Genomic DNA, 21,740 nt, shown 5'->3' with positions numbered 1-21,740 from the left:
GTGGGGATCAGCCTCCCCAGACTGGCACTTAAGTAAGTCTGATGACTTCCAGCTCTGGACAGTTAAAGAAACCATCACAGAAAAATCCACTTTGATCCTCAAACACAGAGTGGACATGTGACACAAACAGAACTTATCCTTTAAACATGACCAACTCCTCTCAATATGAAATAGTTTATATCTCTTATAAAACGATATATAAATGTAAATAAGTTCCTTGTTAGTAGCTCACAAGAATCATTCCTTCTGTTTCTGAGGACATTTGTTGATTTTCACATAAAAAGGGAACTCTGAGTTGGGCGTGGTGGCGCATGCCTGTAGTCCTAGCACTTGGGAGGCAGAGGCAGGCGGATCTCTGTGAGTTCAAGGCCAGCCTGGTCTACATAGAAGGCGTGTACCACCATGCCTGGCTATCATTTTTCAAGGAAAAAATGAAAAAAAAAAAAAAAAAAGCAAGAAAAAAAAAGGGGGGGGGCTCTGAACTCTGACATGTTATATAAGAGGCATAGACTTCTATATATACAACTTACAGTGTTTCAACCTTTAAGAATAGAAGTTGGAGTGAAAAACTATGTGTTACTGAGTATTTATATAAATGACCTATGTTTGGTAGAATGTCCCTCCAAGGATGTCCCTTCGTTATTGCCAAGATATTTTTTTTACATTACATATCAAAAGGGACCTTACTGAAATAGGGGCAGGATCCTAGATTGCCTACACAGGCCCACTGTCATCACATGAGTCCTCAAAGGTGAGATCTTTCTCTTCCTAGATGAAGAAAGATATCACAGATGGGGATGTTGGAAAGATCTGAAAGATGAGGTCATAACCCATTGTTGTTGGAGGAGGACAGCACATGAAAAGCACGAAAAGTCATATACATGAATAACTTCTACAAACAAAAACCAGCTCCCAAACAACAGCTGATAAAGAAAAGTGGACCACAATCCAAAAATCTCAAAAAACTGAAATGGACCTGCAACCTGACTGAGTGAAATTCAACCTCAGAACCTCTAGACAAGAACTGAGTCCAGTCAATGTCAGATTTCAATCTTGAGATGTACTAAGCAAAGGACTGTCACACTGTTTGTAATAGAAAACTATTAAATAAATTTGTGTTTAATCTTCTTGTGGTTGTACATTATGACTACACTAGGAAGCACATATTACCAAATATCCATATGTTTAAAATAGAGGATTTTGTGGTCCTGAAACAGAATAATCACTAGAATGGAAACTTAAAATTGCACCTTCCCAGGGCACATTTACTTCCTACTCCAATACATTATTGGTTATAGTGACTACATAGGAAATTTCTAGTGATAATTAGTGAGCTTTTAAAATATATATTATCTAAAAGAATGCAGTGATTTCTAAATAGTTATCACTTCGAACATTTATAATTTAATGACTTTTTAAATTAAATAGATGATTCTTTTCTCAAGTCTTTTTGAAACTACGTTACTGGTTTAGTGCAATTCACCTTAGAAAAATGTATTTTTTATTACTTATCTCGTGTGTGTGTGTGTGTGTATGTATGTATGTATGTATTTGTGTTTATGTGTATGCTAGTACACAAGTATGTCTAAGCATGGACATGTGGAGAATGGGGGAAATCTCAAGTGTTGATTCTCAGTTGCTCTCCACTTTGTTTTATAAGACAGGGTCTATCACTGTTCTGGAACTTAGGGCTTGGATAAACTGGCTGGCTAGGGAGACCAAGGAGTCACAGGTCTCCTTTGGCCCAACACAGAGATTACAATCACAAACCACCATGCCAAAATTTTTATGTAGGTTCTAGGGATCAAATTCAGATCTTTATGCTTGCCTAGCAAGGACTTTTCTGACTGAGCTATCTTCCCAGTCACTCTATTACCTATCATTATATTTAATTTGAGGCAAATTTATATTTCTTTACAGTAGGTATAGTGACAAATGCTAGTAATTATTGTTGTAGCTACTTGAATCAATGTTTACTAAGTTCAAGAATGTAAGCAATGCCAAAATTTACATGCCTCAAAAGTACAAAGATTGTTAAGGCAAATGTCACATACTTTTAGTATATAAATGCATAAAACCTACTGAGTTACTTTTTAACAGTACTTTATTGATATAATGAGCATATTTTGGAATTTATATTTCTTAAATTAGCAGCTCAAATTTGCATCTTGCCTTACTGCAAGTATATTACAGTCCCTTCCGTCCCTGATCTGTGGGTATAGGTTTAGGGTGTTTCAAGTCTTACCTGCTCTAAGCAACATGTCTAAATTACAATACTCAAGAAAACGTGGGTGTTTCCAGATACGCTAAAATATCAAATCTGAATTTGGAACATGAACACTTACTTTTTCTGAGTTCTTTCAGCCTGTTTTGCAATTTCTATAGCTGCCTTCCTTGCTTCAAAATCTTCCCTTTTCACAATCTCTCCAGTCCTTCGGTAACCTAGCTCCACCAACTGGCGAGCCAGGCTTTCATCCTAAGGAAAAAAAAAAAGTGGGTGAATGCATACAAAATAGTTGTTTAAATTAAAATGAGACAAGAGCTATTACATATGTAAAACTAGCTTTCTGACAATACAATTAGACATATTGGCCCTCTCTTTTACCATAGATATAAAATGAAAAGAAAAATAATATAAACCACCAAATTTTCTCCAAGGCAGTAGAAGACAAAAGTCTGTTGTATTTTGAAACAATTTATGCTAACAGTGGTAGACAATAGTGTATCTTTAAGACAATATAATTAGAGACAATAGTTCTCATAAAGACAAGCTTTGGAAAATCAATTGCACACACAGAGAACTGGGCTGCTTTCAGAGAGTTTCTGACTTTCGTTCTTGAACTTAATTAACTGATGACACAGAATAGTATAACTTCAAATACAACTAAAGAGGAACAGATGAATTTCCTACTTAGCTAAAAAGATATTGTTTCCGTATAATGATGGGACCAATAAGAACAGAGAAACAGACACCCAAGAAGAGAACCACAAAAAGCTTGAAGTTGGCAAAAACTTTCCACAGTATTTTAGGCTACTTTAAGAATTGTATCATCAATTTTGTTATTTGTATGGCATACTCAAATTATAATATCTATATTTTCCCATGGTTTAAAAGGTATCACTTTGCATTGTTATGAATACAAACTGTTATAATATGTATATGTTAATAGTAATCATGTTGATTAATATGCAAAATATGTTAAATATAATGAAAACAGCTTTTAAAAAAAGACTTTTTCTTATATTTTATTTTATTATTTTTATTTTATGTGTATGAATGTATTGCCTGCATGTATGTGAGTGCATCTGTGTCATGGAATGCTGCAGAGGTCAGAAGAGAGCTTTGGATTCCCTTGGAACTGGAGTAAACTTCGGATTCATCTGGAACTGGAGTTAAGGAAGGTTCGTAGCAGCCATGTAGGTGCTGGGAATCGAACCCGGGTCCTCTGCAAGAGCAGTCAGTGCTCTTAATTGCTGATCCATCTCTCCAGCCCCGAAAACAGCATCTTTTTAGTGTAGACCTTTAATAAACACATCAGTAATGGATGCAGGAACTAATAATTAATTAAGAACAGGTAAAATGCTGGATTAACCATCTGTTCTGCCCAGCTGACAATTTAGTTATGGACTGTTACTTTGTTATGCAAAGCAAATTCTAAATGCCATGGAACACTATGCATGTACTTGCCAGATATTACAAGGTAAAGGTCCAGGGCTTAGCAGACCCAAGGCTACTGGCCTCATTTGAGACAATCTGTTTAATAGAATTTCCTTATTGCGACTTAGTGTGAACCACAAAACTGAGCAAATGCCTCCACCTAGTGGATTTAACATTTAATAGACAACAATACAGAGTTGAGGTTTGCTTTAAAACTGAGCTCATTTGAGTATGAGTTGTCTTAAATGTACTACTAAAAGTGAGTTTATGGAAACAACTCTACTCAGCAAGATTGTAAGACTCTTGCATAACAATATGTCACATAGTTAATGTAGAATTTTATATACTAAAGACCATTAAAATTTACTGTATTTATTTTGTATACTGAATTTTATATTCCTGTGTGTCTTGCTTCAGTTACACAAAATCATTTGGATAGTCCTGAAATTAGCAATGTTAATTTATATTACAAGTCTACAAACATCTTTTGAGAAACAAACAGAAAGTCAACCACTATCATGCTTTAACTGGTGGAATAGCAATCATCTCTCCAAGACAATGTAATTTTCATACCTCTTGAAACAGAGCAGAACTAACTATTAAACCAAAGGAAAACCAAATTCCCCAGAATATTTCAGAACCCCATGCCTTTGGGAGAATGGACTAAAATTGAATCTTTATTATAAAATTATCAAAAGGTTATTTTACAGACGTGAAATGGGAACCTTTAGGAGGTTGGAAGAAGCAAGATTGAGCAGTGTGTTAATTCACAGCACTGGACCTCAGCCATTATGGAGTTGGGATGGCTCTGCAGAGTTGCTATAGACTGATATAAGATGGCTAGATCCTTATAAACTCAAAAACTCAACATAATTCTTTAAGAACTAGCCCCAAAGACATGGACATGGTAGTGCATGTCTTTAATCCCAGTACTCTGGAGGCAGAGGCAGGCAGATCTCTATGAGTTCCATGCCAGCCTGGTCTACAGAGTGAGTTCCAGGCCAGCTGGGGCTACAGCAGGGAGACCCTGTCCCAAAACCCCTCCCGCAAAAGGGAATTACCCCAAGAAATGAGTATGACTTTGAAAAAGTCAAGTGTTTGGGATTTGACTGTTGTTCAATAAAGCGACTTTTTAATGCCATTGATCATCTCTATTTCTACTGTTTAAAAAGATTTATTTTTATTTTATGTATATATGTAAATACCTGAATATATGTATGTGGGAATATGTTGTTATTAATGCCTGTGAGGCTAGAAGAGTGCACTAGATCCCTCTGAAACTTGAATAGATGTCTTTTCTTTTCCAAAGTAAACTTTTAATCTGTAAATCTCCAATATAAATATACAGTACTCTAGGTATATATTTCATTTCAATTTTAGCCAAATCAAAATATTTTCAAACAACCTTTTTTTTTTTGAGACATGATCTCCCTGTAGCCCCAGCTGGCTTGGAACTTGCTATGTGGACAAGGCTGGCCTTTATCTCATAGAGATCCTCCTGCCTCTGTCTCTAGAATGCTGGGATTAAAGGCATGTGCCACCAAACCTGGCTAAAACAACTTTTTTTCACTGCGAGTTATTTAAAATAAATATTTAGAAAATTCACAGATGAATTTCTGTCATGTATTTATACTTTTATTTCTGTTATAATCAGAGAACATGTACCTTATAATTTGAGTATTTTAAATGAATTGACCCTTAGAAAATAGCTCTAGCTCACAAAAGGGAACCATAGCTCTGCTCACAGGAGGGGACCACCTCTCCAGCTCACAGGAAGGGACCACAGCTCCAGCACATGAGAGGGGATGAGAGCTCCAGGTTCATGAGAGGGGATCACAACCCCAGGTCACAAAGGGGAACAGAGCTCCAGGTTCACAGGACAAGACCACAGCTCCTGAATCCTGGGAGGGGAATACAGCTTCTGGGTCATGGGAGAGGAACACAGTTCCAGGCTCATGGGAGGGGTCACAATTTCAATAACGCTGGCTCCGACCATTTTCCTGTCTCCATCACTGCCCACATGGTTATACTTGTGTTTAAGATAGAACCTTTAATCCCAGCACTCGGGAAGCAAAGGCAGGCAGATCTCTGTGAGTTCAAGGCTAGCCTGGTCGACATAGCGAGTTCCAGGCCAGCTGGGGCTACAGGGAGATCCTGTCTTAATAAATGGCATTTTGGATTCTACACAGCAAACAGAGGCAACAGTTACTTGTTGGCTTGAATTTCTTGTTATAGGTAGATTAATATTGTAGAAACCATCTTAAGCTTTTGCTAAAAGAGACAGATGGATCTTGTGGGGTGATTTTCTGTTTTTGTTTTTGTTTTTCTTTTCATTTTTCTTTTTTTCATGGTCAAAACTCCAGTTGGCTTTTCAGGTGTCTGCTGCCTTAACAATTTCTTCCGTGGCCAGGAGGAGCCAGTGATGAAACATCTTATCAGAATCCTGTTTTATCAAGAGTGGCTACCACCACCACCTTGTCTCTTCAGCAATTTTCTTTCTTACTTCCCAAGTCCTTTCTCACCTGAGCCCAGTGATCAGCCCTCATCCTCCTTAGGGTTGATCACCTGGGTGATGATGTCTGGCCAAACATGAGTGTGTGGCTCAGTGGTCACCCACAGGTCCAGGCCCTAGCAAGAGAGATATCCCGGGGCACCACTCTGTGGGGTGCTTGCAGCTGCCTACTAGACATGCCCAATACCCAGACTATACCCCAAGAGAAGTGGCCAAGACCTATGTCCCAGATCCTGGTGTCACCAGCATGGGGCCCAGGCCCAGGAGATCACTACTGGTGCAGGAGGGTATGCAAGTGCAACTGCTGTATTCCTAAATTTATATTTCAGTGTGTTAAAGTTTTCCTTGTAGCAGTCTTTCACCTCCTTGGTTAATTTTTTCTGGTCATTTTTTAAACTATTGTGAATGGGATATTTTTCCTAATTTTTTTTCTCAGAAAATTTGCTATTGACACGTAAAAGCTACTAATTTTTATATGCTGTATTTTTTTATTCTGCAAATGTACTGAAAGTATTTATAAGATTAACATTTTCTGGTAGGGTCTATGGGGTCTTTTAAGTATAGAAATCATCTACAAATAGGGGTAACAGCTTCTTTCTTTCAATTTCTAGCCCTTCTATATCTTTTTCTTATTGCTGTAGCTAAGACTTCAAGCACTATCTTGATTACAAATAGAGAAGGTGGGCACCTTTACCTTGTTATAATTTTTAGAAGAAATGCTCTCAATTTTTTCTCACTTAATATAATGTTGGATATAGGTTTGCCTTAAATACCTTTTATTATTTGAGCATGTTCCATTGCTTTCTGGTTTCTTAAGTACTTTTATCATGAAAGCATGTTAAATTTTGTCAAATGCCTTTTCTGCTTCTACTGAGATGATCATGTGATTTATGCTCTTAAATATATTAATATGGTATATAACATTTCCTTATTTGCATATACTGAACCAACCTTGCATCCCTGGGGTGAAACCAACTTGTTTATGACATATGATCCTCTTAATGTGACCTTGAATTTGGTTTGCAACTATTTTGTTGGGAAGTTTTGTATATGTATTCAGTGTTCATCAGGGAAAATTGTCTGTAGTTTGCCTTTTGGGTAACGTGTTTATCCAATTTTGATAGAAAGATCATAGTGGCTTCATAGAATGAATTTGTTAGTGTTTCTTCCCTTTTTATATTGTGAAACAGTTTGAGAAGTGTTTGTATTTGATATTCCTTAAAAGCTTGATAGAATTCAGTGGTGAAACTAATCAATCTTGGGCTTCTCCCCTTTTTTTCAACACAACACATGTTATTATATTTTAAAACATAATTACATTTGTTTTGCATACTGAACTTTAAAATTCACATCTCAGAAGACACAAATACATATGATTGAATTTATTTACAAGAGATACAATTTATTGATGAGATATATGTTTCCATTCATAGAATGCATCCAGTAATCTTAAATACATAAAGTCAAACCACTAAGTTCACTAAGAATACACCTATCTGCCTAGAGAAAACACTATACCTGTCACATCCGTAGACAAATGTGATTTCTGGCTATATGCTAAATATGGATCCTTATATTTACAGACAAGTATACCAGTCACCACTCATCAAAGAAGCTTCTTTTTCAACAGACAGGACTATTACAGAGTTCCACAACTGGTCACACAGAGAGATTGTCAGTGAAATGCCCAACCCTAAGTGACGTCTATAATGGAACCTCTATACCTAGTGAAACAAGGGGTAGAAAGAATACTAATGCATCTCTCAACTCTCATCAGCAAAGTTTCCTCATGCAACAGAGTGCAATGAACACAGGTCAAAGTGTAAAGAATAAGAGATTGCAGCTTGTGTGTCCCTGGATAGGACTCCTATATTAAACGTCACCCACCCATGACTCAGGGACCATTTTGGAAGATGGGGCAAAAATATTTAAGAGCCAGGGGTGGTGCATGACCATAAAGAAACAGTCTTAGAGGCTCCTGAGAACTTGCTCATATGAACTTAAAGCAATGATGACAGCATGTAAATCCATGCAAACTTAATCAGATAAAAACGAGCATAGAACTGGGGAAAGGAGCAGGAGTCCCCAGCCTTGGCCAAGGAACTATTGGCAGCTGATCACTGATGGGTGAGGGAGAGAGTTGCTCTCCTTTTTAAAATTTATTTATTATTTTATTTTATAAGTATGAATATGTATTGCCTGCATGTATGTAAGGGCACCCATACCTTGAAATGCCTGCAGAGGTCAGAAGAAGGCCTCGAATTCTCCTAGAACTGGAGTTAAGGATGGTTGTTAGTCAATGCGGATGCTGGGAATTGAACCCAGACTCTCTGAAAGAGCTCTAAACAGTTGAGCCATCTCTCCAGCCCCAAAAGGGCTGCTTTTCTTTAAAAGCATTACACTAGATAGGCTGAACAGGCTTCAGTGGATGAATTCACACCAAGAGACATCTTGGCACAAAAAAGATTCCATCGTTCTTAACATATGACAGAATGCATAAAATCCTATGGGTGGAATATGGGGGTATACAGATAGGGGAGGGCTTCTATATGATTAAGGTGTATTGTATGAGAGGGATGGAGAGATGTCTCAGTGGTTAAGAGCACTGACTGCTCTTGCAGAGGACCCAGGTTCAATATCCAGCACCCACACGCTGGCTAACAACCGAAGGTTACTCCAGTTCCAAGGGATCCAACACCCTCTCTGACCTCCGTGGGCACTGCACGACACAGGTACACTCATATATACGCAGGTAATACTCTCATACACATAAAATAAAAGTAATAAAATGTATATTTTTAAAAAGATGCATTGTATGAAATTCACAAAAATTCAATAAAAAATATACATTAAAAAAGAATACACCCATCTGGTGGAGGCTGAAGCTTCAGGATTCATAGTGTGAAGAGCAGAGTAACTGGTTATCTGAAACATTTCTATTCACTGGAGAAGAATTAATTCCATAGAAACAATTAGCTATCAGAACTGGGCTTGAGGAACACAGCTGAGCAGCGTGAATCCAAGAGACCAAATAGTCTAGGAAACCCCAAGTCAGGTGTATATGCATAAGACTTTATCCAGAAGGTGGAATTTAACTGTGAAATAGCCCGAGAGGAGAATGAAAACACAAGTGAATGATTTCCCCTGGATATTTCCTACTGACAGACAAAAACATGGAGGTCAGAGTCAACTATGCTAGGAAGTAGTAATGGAGAAACAGTCTCCTGAGTAACATAAAACTGGCCACTGCTTTGTAAATACATTTAAATTCTGGAGTACTGAGAATTGAACCTGGGTCCTCTAGGAGAGCAATCAGTGGTCTTAACCACTGATCCATCTCTCCAGCCCCTTTTAGAAAGATTTTGATTTTATTTTAAGGTAGTCAAAGTGTTAATGGTTTCCTTAGTAGTTTATGATTTTGATTCTTACTGAGGAGTCCTTCCCCGGTGTGCATTCTGAAAGATTTTCTTCTTTTGAAAAGATTTATTTTTTATTTATGTGTATGTCACATCTGTGCAGGTGCCGAGGGAAGACATAAGATAGCTTCGATTCCCTGGAGCTTGAGTTACAAGCAGTTGTAAGCCATACAATGTTAGCACTGTGAACTGAACTCTGGTCTTTTGCAAGAGAAGCAAACATGTCTTAACCCCTGAGCAATCTCTCCAGCTGGTTTTCTTGAGAAGGTTAGTTTTCTTGATCATTTAAACAAGACGAAATGTCCAGTCTATTGAAAGATTTTCTGTAATTTAAATATTTTATTATAACATTTATTCAAGTTGAATTTTACTGCAAGTGATTGTGTGGATTAACAGGAATTTCTGTAGAGTAGAAGAAAGTTTAACTTTATAAACTATGCTCTTCCCGGTTCATTTTATTGACTGCTTCAACACTTTTCCATGAACTTGTGAAACTCACTCCCATAAATCACCATGTTGGTCACTTGGGCTTCTCTCCAGGTCCTCATTCTTCTCCATGTCTGCGTGTGCCCTTTCCATCGTTCTAAACTCTGAGATCCTCATGCTCATTTCCTTTCTGTTAACCTAACTACATAGAAAATCAATTTTCAATAAATGCATGTGAATCATTTTTATTGTAAATGACCATAAATGTGCTTTCAGTGTTGATTCAAATGCAGTAGTTGATCACATTGCATTTCCCATACTTCCCTCTTCCCCCTGAGGTTTCCATTTTATCATGTGCTTCACATTTGTGAAATTTCTGATTGTGTATATTTCCCAATCTTTCTGAAAATCATCTTTCAATCAAATATTTCTTATACTGATGCAGGACAAAGGAGAAGAAAATGAGAACTTGAAGGCCTTGTGTAAAGACCTTATTTTTTATGACCTATTTATTTTTATTTCACATGTATGAGTATTTGCCTGTATATAAGAGTGTGTTCACAAGTGTGTGCTTGGTGCCTACAAAGGCTGGAAGAGGATATTGGCTCTCTTGGAACTGGAGTTACTGGCAGTGGTTGTGAACCGCCATATGGGTGTTGGGGAGGGAACACACATCCATTGCAAGAGCAGCAAGTATTCTTAATCACAGCCACCTCTCCAGCTCCACAAAGGCCTTATAAATTACAAAATATCATTTGGAATAAAAATAGAAAACAAATTGTCAGAGGAAGGCTAAAAGACCCCTGTCTAAGCCAGCTAAATTCCAGCCATTGATTCCAGAGTGCCTGAAGGTGACCTATGACTACCTGTATCCTAAAACACACGCAACTTGGGTAGAGATTTAAAATGTAAATGAAAATTTCATTGTATGAAATTATATGTATTACTACATATGACATATAGAATATATGTGGACCAGATTGAATGACACAATTGAGCCAAAAGGGCTGCTCCAGGGAACATAAAAACCCTAACTCTGTATACAGCTGGGCTGTTTGAGCTACTGAACATTCTCCCTGCTCTGGTCTATTTCTTCCCTTGGAAGTATATCCTTTCTTAATAAATTCTCTAGCTTTGTTTGCTATTGATCTATGTTTCCATTTAATTCTTTGTTCTAGGACCCCAGAACCTGGAACCTCTCTTGTGGTATCCTCTGAATCCTGAAATCAGCCACTATCAATATTATTATTATCATAATTGTCATAGAATATCTCCTTTGTTTCTTTTTAATTTTTATTAAATTTTTGCAAATTTCATAGTTATTTTGATCATATTTAGATCCCTTCCTAAATCTGCAACCCCCCCTTACTAACCTCGCACCAAATATAGATAGATGATAGATAGATAGATAGATAGATAGATAGATAGATAGATAGATAGATAGATAGAGCTACAGAGTCAGGTTTGTACCCCCAAATGCCCTTTGATGTGGGTTCATTCACAGGAACCTGGTCAACCTACTAAGATAGTCTCACCCTTAAATGAGACTGAATCACCCCTTCCCAGAAACCATTGGTTGTCATTAGTTCCTCAGATAGGGTTGGGATTTCTTACCCACTTCTCTATATCTATGCTGGAATTTTGTCTGGCTTGAGCTTATGTGGGACTTCTGCATGCTGTCACCATTGCCATGAGTTCATGTGAGTAACTGACCAGCTGTGTGGAAAACTCTGTTTCTTTGTGGTCATCCACCTTCTCTAGCTCTTACAATCTTTCTGCCCACTTTTCTGCAATGATTCCTGAGCCTTGGGAAGCAAAAGTTTGATAGGGGTGTCCCATCCAGGAATAAGTAGTCTGAAGTTAGGTTCTTCTTTGTAGGGAGAGTTATAATTTATGAATGTGATATGTAGAATAGTTGGATAGCACTAACATGCATAACCCCAGTTCTTAACAATCGTTTGTGGTTACAACATTTCAAATGTATTATTCTAGCCATTTAGACAAATATGAAGTGACATCTCATTGCATTTTTAATTTTGCAGTTCCTTAATGATTAGTGGTGCTTAAAATTTTAAAACATATTGGTTAGCGATTTGTATGCATTCTTGTGAAAAATGTCTATTCATGTCTCTTACCCATATTTTAATCAAATTATGTTTTTTCCCAATATAATTGCTTGAGCTCTTTAAATATTTTGAATATTAACCTCTTATTAAATGCATGACTTTTTATTCTTAATTTAGCTAATTATATCTTGCCAATTACATCCCATGAAATATAACTATAAATTATAAATATGAAATTAAAAATAAAACTTTAAAGAACATTAAAGTTAGTAGTGTTTTGTTCCTGAATGAATTATTAAGATAAAAGCCTCTTGTAACCACTACTGAAGTCAAGGAAAACCTTCACTAAGTATCTCGGGAGCACGTCCCTATTCCTTTCCTATGACCACTCTCTTGACTTTTCAGAATTAATTTGTTTGAAAAGCTTTGTAGGCTTATCAGTCATGTGTGTGTCCCTAGATACCAGTTTAGTCATACATACCTTTTTAATTCTCTTGTGTTTTTGATGCTTGTTCTCACTGCATCTTTCCTTCAGTTTTATCCCTGTCCAATCTAATGAAAAACTGTGCAATTCCAAGCCACAGCTTGATGTGGTTTTATTGCTGACTATCAGATATTCATGGTGTAATTCAATGTGTTTATGTGTAAATGTCCTCAAAATTAACAGCTGGACACAATGGCATGAACTGATTTACTTTTGATGGGTTTTGATTTGTTAGTGGTATTTTGTTCCTGTATGTGCTAAACCATCCTGTGTCTCCCTTTTTGTAATATCAGCAGCTATAAATTCCCAGTAGACCAATACTTGAGTTGACATAGTCTTAGTCATTTTGCTTGTCTGAAGCTCACTCTCTAACACATTACTAAGGAAAAACTCATGAAGGAACTAAGTACTCACATATTGATAACAGTTTGTTTCTTTCGTATCTTAAAAGCAGGTTTACAGAGCTGGGTGTGCTGGCTCACGCCTTTAACCCCAGCACTGTGGAGGCAGAGGCAGGTGGATCTTCATGAGTTTGAGGCCAGCCTAGTCTACATAGTGAGTTCCAGGACAGCTGGGGCTACAGGGAGACTCTGTCTCAACAAAGACCAAAAAAAAAAAAAGCAGAAAAGCAGATTTACAGGACATACTTTGGACACAGGATTTGGAGCGATGGAGCTGGAACTGACCTGGAAGCCACCTCACTTGAAGGCCAGCTCTCATAGCTTTGGAGAACACTACACAAGCTGGTAAGGGAGAACATCAGTCAGGTAGTCCAACCATAGCCTCAAGGCCTAAAAACCACATCAATGACCAGCACAGCAAATGACATTGGTACAGAAGTGGCACTTTTATCTTGGATGTAATCAACAGCTACTTAACTGGACGCCCACTCAAAGGGAGGAAAATTCATGTCCAGTACTGTAAACCCAGCCAAAAACACATAGCTGGAGAGGCCACAGATCTTAGAGAAAACTCCATGGCTCTCATATTCCTTGGCAAATGTAATTTCTTACTATGTGCAAAATATGGATCCTTAAATTTACAGACAAGTATCCCAGTCACCACCCGTCAAAGTAGCCTCTTTTTCAACAGACATATTATAGTTACACCACTGGTCACTCACAGAACATAGAAGAAGGGATAAAGAGAAGACTAATACATCTTTCAATTCTCATCAATGAAGCTCCCTCATGCAGCAGAGGTCCAGGAACACAAAAGACCACAAATGGCCAAAATACAGAGAATAAGAGTCTGCAGAGTATAGGTTCTTGGACAGAACTCCTATACTAAGGTCCACCTACCCAGGGCTCAGGAACATTTGCAGAAGAAGGGCAGAAAGATTGTAAAAGCAGGAGAGGAGGTGCATCACCATACAGAAATGGTCCTACAGGAGCCTGGGACCCTTCTCATACAAACCATCAGCAATGGTGTCAGCATGCACAAGAGCTATGCAAACTTAGGCAGACAAAAACTCAGCACAGAACTGTGAAAATGAACAGCAAGCCCCAATCTTAGTGGAAGAATTATTGGCAGCTGATTACTGCTGGGTGAGGAAGAACGGATCTTCTTAAAGGGAGAGACTCTAAATAGGTTGACTAAGCCCTGGTGGATGAACTTGCACTGAGGGACATCTGGGGACCCTAACTTTACATAATGGATCTTGACATGGATGACAGAAGGTATGAACTCCAGGGGGGGGCTATGGGAGGGTGCTAAAGGGGAGGGAGGAAGGTGGTATAAAGATTATTTTCTGTATGAAATACACAAAATTTTAATTTAAAAAAATTAAAGCAGACTTACTAAGTATAAAATCCTTTTGTCACATTTTTCTTGAGTAATTTATATAAGGAATTTCAATTTGCTATAGCATAAAGCATTACTTTTTAAAGAGTCTGGTGTAATTTCATTTTATTTGCCTTCTAAATCACTTGGTATCCACATGCCTTCTATCATTTTTATCCTGTTTACCTCATTTGACTAGACTATGTCTTAGTATTGATCATTCCTAGTTAAACTTCTCAAATACAAGTGTATTCTTCCAGTGTGGTGGTGGTCTGAGTCATTTATGTTATTTCAAAAGAAACTTTTGAATTGAATTATAGTTTTTAGGATTTTCTCTGCTCTCTTGTGCTGATTTGCTTTTTTCAAGAACTCTTATTATTTTTGGACATGGTGGTGTATGCCTTTAATCCCAACACTAGGGGCAGATAGAAGCCAGCTTGGTCTACATAGGGAGTTCCAGGTCAGCTGAGGCTTCAGGGAGACCCTGTCTCAAATAACAAAAGCAAAATAAGACAAATTTAAAAAAAATCTTATCACTGAATATCAGATCTTTTTATCTTCAGTAATTGCTAGTTTTCCTTAAATCTTTTATCTCCCTCCTCTTTTTTGTAAAAAAAAATTATAGTTATGATCAGCCTGGCAAAATATCCCTATAGGTATAATAGTCACATGGATGTTATGGTGGTAACTAACCATTTTCTAACTGAATTTAAGGCTTTCCCCACTAGAGGAAACTCATGCCTAGAACTGTAATTCTGGCCAAGAACCCATGCCTGGGGCACTCATAGCCCCTAGGGGTGGATCTATTACTATTGTTTTGCTAAATTGACATAATATCAAATTGCCTTCTAAATATATATTTCTATTGCCATAGATTAATGCAGCTCTCAGTCCTCATCAGAGAAATCTCTTTGTGCAGTCAACAATGGTTAACACAGAAACTCACAACTGGTCAAAGAGCAAAGAATACACATCTGTGGAGTGTTCAGTCATAAATGAGACATTTGTATCATACCCCTACCCTCAAGGCTCAGTGAACATCAAAGACAGGGCAGAAAGATTATAAGATTCCAGAGGACAGGTAGGACCAGAGTTAAGGAGTTTCTTCTAAACATGAGAGGACTGCTGCCTTCATGAACTCAGAACAGCTCTGGTTGTCTGCACAAGACCTACACAAGACCAAGTCATTCAAAATTCTAGCGTGGATGGAGGAGCATCTCAGGAGCTCCCCGCTCCTAGCTAAGCAGCTATTGACAGTTGATGGCTGCTAGGTAAGGAAGAGTCAGTTTTCTCTAAGGGTGTGGCTCCTGGTAGATTCACCATGCTTCAGTGGGTGGCCCCATACCCATGAGTAGATGGGTAGCACAAATTGGACTCAGTGGGTTATAAAAGAAAATAAAAAGAAGACATGAAGTTGCCATGGAGTGGGAAGCATTAGGGGGAGGAGTAGGATCCCCCATGATCAAATATGTCTTTTATATGTATATATTGAATTTTTGAATTCTCAAAAAATATAAATTTCTATTAAAAATTAAAAATTAAAAATTATATTAAAAAGTCATAAAATAACTGAAAAATGAAGTTCCTCCTTTATGTCTTCTATTTCTTCAAGAAATTACTTGTATGTTTACCCATTTTTGGGTTCCTTCTTATTTAGTTTTCTTTGAAGGGGGATAGGGGATTTTCACTATGCTGCTCTAGCTGGCCTGAGGTTCACTATACAACTCAGGATGACCTCTAATTCACAGTTTTCCTACCTCTCAAGGACCACCTTGCCCAACTTGTTTTAGTTTTCATTGTTAAAGGTTTTCTTTTGTTCCTAATTATTTCTGAATCCTGTCATATCATTCTAAAATCTTTCATATATAAATCATTTTCTTAATGGCTTTCAGTGTGCATTCAAAAATATTCTGGGTAAGCAAGGGTTATGGCATGTATCACCATAAGGAGCCATTCTGCTCAACCTCACAGTAACTCTGTAGTTTTGACTTCCATGATTTTTTATGCCACTAATTTCCATATTTATTAAACTTTTAGTAGATACATCCCTATAGCTAAAATTCCTTCTGGGAGGTATAAACAATGTCCGCCCCCTCCTTCCTGGGCCTCTACTATAAACCCAGGTACAATTTTATCAAACTGCAGTCCGGGAAATCAGTGAGTTTACTGGACTTACTTACAGACTAGTGGGTGAGGGTTTAGTTACAACAGTCTGGGTGCTTCCCTCATAAGGCCACACTGGAAAGACTTTACCCAAGAAATTATAGTGAATAGTGATTTCCCCACAGCCACATAAAATGTCCAGAGAGCTTCCCCTCTGCTTCCTCAGTTGACTGGTTGGTTGGGAGGTATGGGTGACTCTTCCTAACCCTCCTTTCTTGCAGAGCCTAACAGTCAACATGCTTAGCTGTAATGATCCTAGGCAAACAGATGCAACCAAGCTTGGGAAGATGGCATTTGTCCATGGTCTGTCTGTTGCAACAATCCCACAGAAGCACACATCTATCATGTATTCCTATGTTTCAAATGTTGGCACTTGCTTTCCAAAATTTCCTCATTGTGGTGGCTTGAATGAGAAATGTCCCTCATAGCACCAAGAATTTAAATACTTGGCCCATTTGGTAGTACTGTTTACAGAGGTTTAGAAGTGTGGCCTTGCTGGAGGAACCAAATCACCAAGTGAGACCTTTGAGAGTCCATAGCTTTGCCCCACTTCAAGCCTGTCTCTGCTTCCTGTGTATACTTGAAGATGTGAGCTCTCAGCTTTCTGCCCTGGCTGCCTCCTGCCATGCCTCCCTTTCCATGATGGACTCTTATTCCTCTAGGGGATATAGACAACTTATGTACACTTCCTTCCATAATTTTCCATGGTCATGGTGTTTTATCCCAGCAAAAGAAAAGTAATACACTCATATCTCTTTTAAATATTATAAGCCCTCTCTTACTATATAGCCCTAACTAGCCTAGAATTCACTATGTAGACCATGATAACCTCAAATTCATAGAGATGCACCTGCCTCTGCCTTCCAAATGCTGAGCTTAAAGGTGTTTGTCACCATGCCTGGCTATGCCCTCATTTTACCTAAACCTTCTCTTGTAAATTTTGTCTCTTCTGCCCCCCTATTCTGTTCAGTATTGGTTCCACTGCCACAGCATGTAAATAGTGTGAAGCTGCCCAAAGGGAAACTATGGAAAGAAGTTTCAAGAGGTTCCAGGCTCCAGACTGTTCCATCTCCTTCTTTCCTCACATGAGAATCTTTGCAGTCATCTACTGAAGAATGGTCAAAAGTTGTCTGGTGTCGTTTCCTCATCTCAAACTGGACCACTGCTCTTCAGGTGAATTTTGCTGTCTATCTGGCAGCTTTGTTGGTCTGGTGTCCTTTACATGCCTCGTTGTTTGTTCTGCTTTCCTTTTGGATAGATGTTGGTACTTTTCAGGATGTAGATGCTGATGGATGTCCCATCCTGATTGCTTTTAATGATGTTTATTGGACTTAATCTTCCTTATTTTGTATAAATACTTTTCATCGGTTTTAAGCTACATTCTCCAGTAGCTCTTGGCTTCTGGATCATGCTATTCTCCTAATTTCATCCTGCTGTCTGATCTCCTCACTGTTGTTTGTGAGTACAAACCAGGGTCATCAAGTTATGTTTATTTGACCATGCCTCAAGTGATGTTTATTGGACTACAGTTTTTTCTTTCTTAAGCTCCATTTTCTTCTCACTTTACACACTCTCCTTGGGACCCTCTATTTGCCTCAATGCATAATACCAATAGATTTTCATATTAATGTGGTACATTCTGTAAATACATAGAGCATGGCTTTTATAGAATGGTTTTAGACACAAATGAGACTGAAGAGATGGGATTCATACTTTTTGAGTTTATAATTAAGATACAGCTTTAAACATACTGAGATTATAATATTCTTGGTTAAGTTTCATCTCTGATCATAGAATTCATGTCCATGAGGTACCTTGATAGTTCTACACAGGGGAAAATACTACTGTGTAACTATGAAATATGACTTCATTTAAATGGAGAACAGGGGGGCTGGAGAGATGGCTCAGTGGTTAAGAATACTGACTGTTCTTGCAAAAGACCCAGGTTCAAATCCCAGCACCCACATGGCAGCTAACAACTGTCCATAACTCCAGTTCCAGGGAATCTGACAGTCTTCTGTTCTCCAGCATCTTCTGACCTCCATGAGCATTGGATGCATTTACATGCATGCAGGCAATACACACATTCACATAAAATAAAAATAATAAATAAAATATTTTTAAAAATGGAGAGCAGGTAATGTATACCAGTTTTTCCAGTGAATAAAAGAATAAGGTTATAGATCATTCGACACTACATGAAGTAAGATTTTTTTTCATAGTGAACAATATTTTGGTACAACCAATAATGGAAAAACTATAGTGAGTGTTACTAGTATTTGCTTTTAATATAATTATAGTAAACTGTTACCGAATTTGACTTAAAGTTTCACCTAGTCAGTTCTTCTAAATAATTTTATAGTTCTATTCAGAAGGGTTTTTTCTATTTTGTTTCTTTGTTTCTTAGGTTATTTTTATTTGAGGTTTTGTGTGTGTGTGTGTGTTTTCTGTTTCTGTTTTGTTTTGCTAGTGAAGGGATTGAACTGAGGCCCTCAAAATGATAGGCAAGCACTCTACCACTGAGATATAGCCCCAGCCCAAAAGGTTTAATTTGTATGACTTATTTATTTCTACTTTCTAAATGATGGAAAATAATGTTTTGAGTAAATTCTACATTGTTTACATGTATAAATAATTTATCCAAGACTAGGATCCATAAGCTAGGGAAATTTTAAAATAATTTTAAACATCTATTTATCCCTTAACTGAGAAAAGCAATTCAGTTAAAACTTTCATTTTTCTTCTGATCATAGGAAGCCATTAAAATTAAGGAGCTAAGTTTAGTCAAAGGGACAAATGACCAGAATAGAATCTGGAAAATCACAGCTGAACAATTTTGCTGAAGCTTTTCAATCATTTATATATTGTCTTAAGGGATTAGCTTAATTAGATGAATACTAGATTTAGAATAAATATTGTTATTTAGTTTAATAAAGATAAATTTGATTGCTCTTACTGAAACAAAGTTCTTTTAGTGGTTTATCAGTAGGTAGTAAAACTAGAAGAGCAGCTGACCTAGAATAAAGACCTTACAGACTCCTAAAAGTTTTTCCCATCCTCTGGCACATGAAATAATTTAAATCCTGTCATTCTTCATTTTTGTTCCTACTTCCCTCTCTTCTTAAACAAGTATCATATAAAATATACTGTGGTTATTATATTCATACATGATTTGCATACTTAATCTTTATTTGAAAAGCTAAATGGTTATATAGAGATCTGGACTATATGGCAACAAATTGTTGGCAAACTCAAAAGGGATGACTGACAAAATAGCACTTGCAGTAATATGGACAGAGTTAATGGAAACTGACATGGAATGGTGACACATCCTGGGGTTCACAACAGTTGGAAGCCATTAACACCATTAGACATAAAATGAGATGGAAGAGGAAGCAATTCCTAGAACAGTGAGCACTACCAGAGCCTGGAATGAGGGCTGGAACTCCTGCAACTCTTAGTTTTAGATGGTGGCCAAAACTAAGCAGCTAATTCCAAACCACAATCAGTAGGGAGACCACAGGGAATAAATCATCTGAATCACTCTTTTCCAACCCTCTGATCACTTGCTAGCATATTCTGTTGAAACAAACAATGTCAGAGAGACCTGACAAATGACCACCAGATCAGCCTCCATGAACACAGATATGGCATACAACATAGACAACATGTTAATCACTAACAGACTTTTTTCATGGAAACTAGCTGAAAACCTTTCACCATAATGTATGGCACATATAAAGTAGATACTAAATACCTGAAGATAGTAAATACTTGTAAAATGCTGTGGAACAAATTACATTGCACTGTAAGCATTTTACTAAAGTCAGGTGACTGGCATCAATCAAGTCTAGAATTCCTAGGAATAAAGGCAATAGGTACTACAGCAAATGCTTGGTTAAAGATTATTGATTTGAATGGTAGTTGGGGGCAAGTGAACAGATGAAAGTGTAGATAACTCAGATAATTTTACAGATGTAAAGAATATTGAATGTAATCAAATCCAGCTCCTTAACTTCTTTCAGATGAAGAAATGGAATTTCAGGTTGATTCTAAGCTCGTCTATGACACACTAAATTACCATTTACAATTTGTTCCATTCAAATCAGTTCAAAGGACCCATTACACAGTATTGTAATTATAGTTAATAACAATATATTGTATTCTTGAGAAGAGCTAAGTAGTATATTTTAAGGGTTTCACTACAAATGTTAAAATTACATGTTATTTATTTCTATTTAGCTATTCTACAGTGTATATTTCAAAATATTATGCTGTGTGAGATAAATATATACAGCTCACCTCCCTCTGCTTCCCTAGGCTGCACAGCCCGCCAGCCTCTTTCCTGGACCCTGAGGCTGAGCTCTCTGCCCAGGGCCACCACTGCTTCTTGATCCCATCCATTCAGACAGACCCAGGTCCTTCTCAAGGTCCCTGGGAGCCCTCTGGACCTGGTTCCACACTCACCTCCCTCTTCTTCCCTGGGCTGCAGGACCCACCAGCTCCCGGGTAAGTTGATCACGCCCTCCATGCCTTAACTCCCCCAGCCCCATTCACCCTCCCATCTCCCCCACCTGTCTCTCCTCCTAGCCTGGGTCCTGTCCCATTCCTTGTCTTGGCACCCCAGACACCGGGAAACCATCACTGCTTCCTGATCCTTTGCATCCAGACCGACCCAGTTCCTCTCAGGGTCCCCAGGAGCCCTCTAGGCCTGGTCCTGCCCTCACCTCCCTCTGCTTCCCTGGGCTACACTGACCACATGCCTCTTTTCTGGACCCCAGGACTGAGGTCTCTGCCCTGGGCCACCACTGATTCCTGATCCCTTGCATCCAGACAGACCCAGTTCCTTCTCCAGGTCCCTGGGCACTCTGCTTCCCTGGGCTGCACAACCCACCAGCCTCTTTCCTGGCCATGGGGGCTGACCTTTTGGCTTCCTGATCCTTTGCATCCAGACCAACCCAGGTCCTCAGTGCGGTCCCCAGGAGCCCTTGGGTCCTCTTCCCCGCCCCATCTCTGTTTGCATCTCTGAGTCTCACAGCCACCAGCTGCCCAAGACCAGCATCTTTCCTGGGCCCTATTCTCAGGACAGTCCAACCCTCAAATTCCTGAGGCCAAAATCTTTCCTGGAGGGATCCAGATCTTAGGAGAAAGCCTGAGCGCATCTGATCCTCATTTGACTTGGGCCTCTGTGGGAACTCCTGAAGACAAAAGCAATCTGGCCACTCAGATACAA

General features: G+C 38.3%; 1 protein-coding gene across 1 annotated transcript in view; it reads right to left on the bottom strand.

Annotated features, from left to right (window-relative positions):
* Cfap299 (cilia and flagella associated protein 299) overlaps positions 1-21,740 on the bottom strand; it is a 370,644-nt gene that overhangs the window by 343,486 nt on the left and 5,418 nt on the right. The window contains exon 2 of the mRNA XM_008843701.2: positions 2,346-2,476. Coding sequence (XP_008841923.2) covers positions 2,346-2,476 — 131 coding nt within the window. The remainder of the gene's footprint in view (positions 1-2,345; positions 2,477-21,740) is intronic.

This window comes from Nannospalax galili, unplaced genomic scaffold (assembly GCF_000622305.1).
Source record: "Nannospalax galili isolate Female #2095 unplaced genomic scaffold, S.galili_v1.0 scaffold440, whole genome shotgun sequence".
Classification (NCBI taxonomy): domain Eukaryota; kingdom Metazoa; phylum Chordata; class Mammalia; order Rodentia; family Spalacidae; genus Nannospalax; species Nannospalax galili.
Note: the sequence above shows the minus strand (reverse complement) of the source record. Positions and strands in the feature narration are given on the sequence as shown.